Source organism: Penaeus monodon, chromosome 19 (genome assembly GCF_015228065.2).
Source record: "Penaeus monodon isolate SGIC_2016 chromosome 19, NSTDA_Pmon_1, whole genome shotgun sequence".
Lineage (NCBI taxonomy): Eukaryota > Metazoa > Arthropoda > Malacostraca > Decapoda > Penaeidae > Penaeus > Penaeus monodon.
The window spans coordinates 7,823,655-7,825,512 of NC_051404.1; the positions used below are offsets into that span (position 1 = coordinate 7,823,655).

Genomic DNA, 1,858 nt, shown 5'->3' on the forward strand with positions numbered 1-1,858 from the left:
TGTAAACATGGAACATAACTTCTCCAATCTCAGGTGAGCATAGAAAACGGAGAACCACCTGTATTATTTTAGTCGTTAAACGTATGTCAAGAAGCATTTGTCATTGTCATTATCAATCTTTTTGCGCCACCTTCTCCCCCTGAAGAGACAATTGCCACCCGTGACAGAATAAGGGATAAAGATATCGCCAGTTGTGGTTTCACTATCATTATCATTATGGAAATAGGGGTTTGGATACTCCCGTGTTAAGTTTTCAAGGCGAAGGATATCGTGTATTGTGAGGAGTGTGGTATTTGATTCTTTAGTTCATTGTCTTACTGAGGTATTTATTTTGGGAAGCAATTGGCGCAGGGAAGATGTACTCTAGTTACTTATATATCAAGAAAAAATAATGTGATCGTGTATTGTAGAGATACTTAGTGGATTAAGTACTGGCGATATGAAATTTACTTTACTTGATATGTAAAGGGGAGCTAGTTTTTTGTGGAGTTAGTAAAAGATATTGAAATTGAATCCTTAAAGTGGTTGTCAGGGGAAAGGAAACAAAGTTTTAAAAGAAATAATGATTATCAAAGGTGAAACGTAAGAAATTATTTCTTTTAAATCTGTACTTACCGTACATGTACCTGACGATGTACTTGACGCGGTTATCCCAGGAGTAAGCCATTTTGCTGTTGGGAAGAGAAAAGAGCGAAGGTAATACTTATACAAAAGACGGAAAATGGTGATTCTTTCTTTGGTGAATTAAAACAAATCTTTGGAAAAAAGATGAATATTCTGTGCAATAAAATACCTCAATGTTCATGAATTTAACGAAGGAACAAGGAGCTAATTTTTATTTTAGGGGAAAAAAATGTCTGGTGAATCAACAAGTGGTGATTCTCTTAAAGCTTTTAAGATGTTAGAAAGAGAGATAAAGCAAAAGCACAAACTAAGCAGGTCCCGTCGTCAGTCAGATAGTGAATCTGTTAAACTTTATCAGATAACGTGTTCGATAGTCTTTGAAGAATTTTATTTTGTCTCCTCTAGAGTGATAGTTGCAAAATTCCTAATGATGTAGTTGCCTTGCTGTTGTAATATTCCGTCGTTCTACTCTACTCTACAGTATGAATGCATGCAGGCTAAGCTTGCCAAAAAATGCTGCTTTGTGTATTAGAGACCCGAGTTAACAGTGCTATGTTCTTTTCTCATTGAGACACCAAAGCAAGATGAAAAAGAAAACATTGAACAGATTTTTGTCACTTTGGGGGTTGGCAAGGCCCGAAATCCACTCAGTGCTTGAAGAACATCTGAGTGAATGTTCTCTTAGCATGAATATGGGGGAGGTACGTTTTAACACCGTTCACAGGCACAGGCGTTCAAAGACTTTAAGTTTCCCAGTTCGAGCACTTCGGGGCACAGGGGTATCTGCCTTTCGTCGACGGGGCCCTCGCAAAAGACCTCTGCTGTGTTATGCACCGAACTTTTGTGTCTTGGAGTAAATGTTGGTTGTCACTTTTCACTGTTGACTCGGACTCACCTTGATGCTTGAGTCTTGTGTTCACTCTTTACTCTGACACCAAAACCGTGCGACACAATTGGGGTCGTCTGTCCTCCAGCTTATATACTCCCCGATGCCGCCAGGTGCTACTAGCTGATTGGTCAACGGTAGTCCCCTGTCGGCAGGTACTGTTCGCTGATTGGTCGGCCGGCGGTCCCTTCTGCCTTTACCCCGGAGTGTAGGGCAGGGTCAGGTAGTTGTCTCCTTTTAGACGCTCCAAATATACACACCTGCATATTCCGACCCTCGCCTTGCCAGCCTAGGCTCTCCCAGGATCTCTTTTCCCCTCTCTAAGCTCCCCCCCCCTTGGACTCCTGC

General features: G+C 41.3%; 1 protein-coding gene across 1 annotated transcript in view; it reads right to left on the reverse strand.

Moving 5' to 3' along the window:
- Window positions 1–1,622, reverse strand: part of LOC119585043 (sarcoplasmic calcium-binding protein, beta chain) — a 5,024-nt gene extending 3,402 nt beyond the window's left edge. The window contains exons 1-2 of the mRNA XM_037933660.1: window positions 1,520–1,622; window positions 616–671 (exon numbers count right to left, since the gene is read on the reverse strand). Coding sequence (XP_037789588.1) covers window positions 616–667 — 52 coding nt within the window. The 5' untranslated portion in view covers window positions 668–671; window positions 1,520–1,622. The remainder of the gene's footprint in view (window positions 1–615; window positions 672–1,519) is intronic.
- Between the last annotated feature and the right edge of the window lie 236 nt (window positions 1,623–1,858).